At 43.8% G+C, this 3304-nt stretch overlaps 1 protein-coding gene across 1 annotated transcript; it reads right to left on the reverse strand.

The window, feature by feature from the left end:
• Positions 1-1459: 1459 nt before the first annotated feature.
• LOC147441918 (uncharacterized) lies at positions 1460-3304 on the reverse strand. Its single transcript, XM_086529310.1, has 4 exons — positions 2953-3304; positions 2381-2796; positions 1890-2329; positions 1460-1517 (listed from the first exon to the last, which is right to left on the reverse strand). The coding sequence occupies exons 1-4, from the start codon at positions 3302-3304 to the stop codon at positions 1460-1462; spliced, it is 1266 nt and encodes a 421-aa protein (XP_086385436.1).

Genomic DNA, 3304 nt, shown 5'->3' on the forward strand with positions numbered 1-3304 from the left:
TCATTATCACCCTTTCAATTTAACTACACAAGCATGTCATAAAACCATGGTATATACAAAGATTGATACAACACTGACTCATACTATGTACAAGATGGGCTCATCCTATATACAAGATGGACTCATGCTATATACAATGTGTGATTCCCTAAATCAACATCCTCTTTACCACTGGTGGGTCTGACATGGGATCAAAAAAGATGACGTCTTTTGGTCCCCTAAACCTTGGGCCTATCCTCATGGGCCTAATCCTACCGGGGTATATTATTGTGGCTACCTGATCATAGACCCATTGATTCTGTAACACTTCTACCCCATCTACAACAATGGTCTGATCTGGATCTTCAGTCCCACTGAAGAAGAAAACTTCGATGGTCCGAAGTGTTTCTGTCCACTCGAGTCTTTTTAGATTGAGTGTCAACCCTTGTAATTGTCCCGCATCAATCAGGAAAATTCCGCCAAACTGTGACCAGCTGATTCCCCATGTAGGAGGAGGGGAAAACATTAAATCTAACAATTGCATGATGCTCTTGCGAAGTACAAAGTTGTTGGAGCTGCTCATCCTGTTTCTCCCTTTATTTTGCTGATTTTGTCTCTCTTTCTCTCTCACTTGTCTCTCTCTCTCTCTCTCTCTCTCTCTCTCTCTCTCTCTCTCTCTCTCTCTCTCTCTCTCTCTCTCTCTCGCCCTCTCTCCCTTCCTCCCTCCCTCTCTCTTTCTTTCTCGCTACTCAAGGACCTCTCTCCCTCCCTCCCTCTCTCTTTCTTTCTCGCTAGTCATAGCTGACCTCTCTCCCTCCCTCCTTCTCTCTCTCTCTCTCTCTCTCTCTCTCTCTCTCTCTCTCTCTCTCTCTCTCTCTCTCTCTCTCTCTCTCTTTGCCCTCTCTCTCTCTCCCTCCCTCTCTCTTCTCTCTCGCTACTCAAGGAACTCCTTCTTTCTCTCTCGCTACTCTTTCTTTATCCCTACTCAAGGACCTCCTCTCTCTCTCTCTCTCTCTCTCTCTCTCTCTCTCTCTCTCTCTCTCTCTCTCTACCAAACTGTCTCTCTCTTTATTTTCTTGAGTTAGTCTCTCTTTCTCTCTCACTTGCCTCTCTCTCTCTCTCTCTCTCTCTCTCTCTCTCTCTCTCTCTCTCTCTCTCTCTCTCTCTCTCTCTCTCTCTCTCTCTCTCTCTCTCATCACACATTTACTAATTGAATATCAGAAGACAACAATGATAGAATTCTCTCTCTCTCTCTCTCTCTCTCTCTCTCTCTCTCTCTCTCTCTCTCTCTCTCTCTCTCTCTCAATCTGTCTCTCTCTTTATTTTCTTTATTTAATCTCTCTTTCTCTCTCACTTGTCTATCTCTACCCTCTCTCTCTCTCTCTCTCTCTCTCTCTCTCTCTCTCTCTCTCTCTCTCATCACACATTCACTAATTGCATATCAAAAGACAACAATGAAAGAATTCATTTTGTTGAAAACTCAAAAAAAAATATTATCATTTTCACAACTCAAGTTAAATGTGATAGCACAACAAATGCTACATTATTACAACAGTATTTTTGCACTCAATAAAGTTTTGAGCTCGTTATCAGCCAGACTAGACTGATGGATGAACATGTTGTTGTTTATGTCCATTCCAAACACTCTCAAGTAGATATAATACAAGTGTTTGCAAGCCACATAGGTCATTCCTTCCCCTAACCTCCTTTGGAAGTCTCTGCAAGTACAACTAGGATTCCTAGCTATTGTGACTCGATATTTCTCACCGCGTAACTTCGAGTTTGGTGTTACTGCAATGAAGACTTCATGCTTACCGATCTTTACCATTTCCACTTGTTCGATGACCATTTCTAGTCCTAAAGCATTGTCGATCCTTTTCGATGCCTCTTTAGAAACACCTGTCCTATACCTGTCGGCACGCCTTTGCCCTTGAACTTCCATAGTTTCTGTTGCGATATGAAACCCCGCTAGCTGCAAAGACTTTACTTCATGCGTTGTTAAGTCCGTGCCCTGTGCCACTGGCCACTCAAGTGGAGGCCTTGGAGGCCACATTACAATATATGGACAAACATCCCACACATGTTTGACATCATCACTACAAAACCATACCCATGTCTCATTGTTACGCCCCTCCCAATTGCGTTTCCCCCAGAAACTTGGTGCCGCTGTTCCCTCTTTGCATAAATTCACCTTTTTCTTGCACTTTCCTCCTTTGATTTTTCCTTGGCAAGTGAACTTAGACCCCGGTTTGCACCTGCGGATTGCCCACATGGTGTCATTTATGTCAACATCGATGGCCCTAATTGTCACCCCTTCATTCTCCTCGTCCATATACTGATCTTGGATTACCTGTGATGCATCTCCAAATGACAACTTTCGAGCCTTTCTTTGTCGAGCAACATTTTGAGTGACATACTCTGGCCTGTGTGAACTATTTGCCTCCTCGCCTATAACATTGCCGAATGTCTTGCGTCGCCTTGTCGTTGTAACCCGGTCTCCAAAAAACTCTGGCACCTTTGGAAGATCAGTTCCTCTTATTGCATCGTTCACAGCACGGCTACTCTGTGATGGAGTAGGTGTGTGAAATTGTCGTGAAGCTGCCTTGTCTCTCATCTTGCTTATGCTTGGTCCGCTTCCTATATACTTACCCTTTGTATATGCCATTCTTTTGGATTGTTGAAGAAGAGTGTTCCCAATATCCGAAACTGTTGCATCGTACAAAGAAACTTTAGGATTGTGACCTTCGCCTACTAGCCATGAAGTGTGACGTAACTCTGAGAGATTTGTTCGAGGGACGACCTCGATGCAATAGTCATCTAAATTTTAGCCTACAAAAAAATAAATAAATTTACTTCTTTGATATCATGAAGGGTCTAATTAAATGGACATCCTACAAACTATTGTAGAATAAATTTGAAAACTTACACCAACAATTTCCTTCCTCCAATGAGGGTACCTCACATGCCACCAACTCAACCAGCACTCCATTGGGCCTAGATTCCCATCTGCCACCTTTCCTGTTGCCCACCAAGCTCGAATGAACCGATATTGGCCCTCTGCATCTTCACTGCTACGCGCGCACCGCCACAGTCGACACAGTCGTTTGTGCTCGTCTTGAAATGCATTGAGAACATATTTTGTGGTGTGGATCCCTAGACTTTGTTCCCAATGGAAAAGGCATGATCTCTCCCTACCTTTCATCACCATATCCGGACCTCCATTGAAAATTGTGCGCACCACATTCCAGTTTTCTTGGACTTCATCTGCCATAAAGCCAGCAAAATCTGGTGGGGGCACCCCATTGCGCTCTAGCACAATGATCAT

The sequence above is a fragment of the Adiantum capillus-veneris genome, chromosome 14 (assembly GCF_014529385.1).
Source record: "Adiantum capillus-veneris isolate H3 chromosome 14, ASM1452938v2, whole genome shotgun sequence".
In the NCBI taxonomy this organism is placed as follows: domain Eukaryota; kingdom Viridiplantae; phylum Streptophyta; class Polypodiopsida; order Polypodiales; family Pteridaceae; genus Adiantum; species Adiantum capillus-veneris.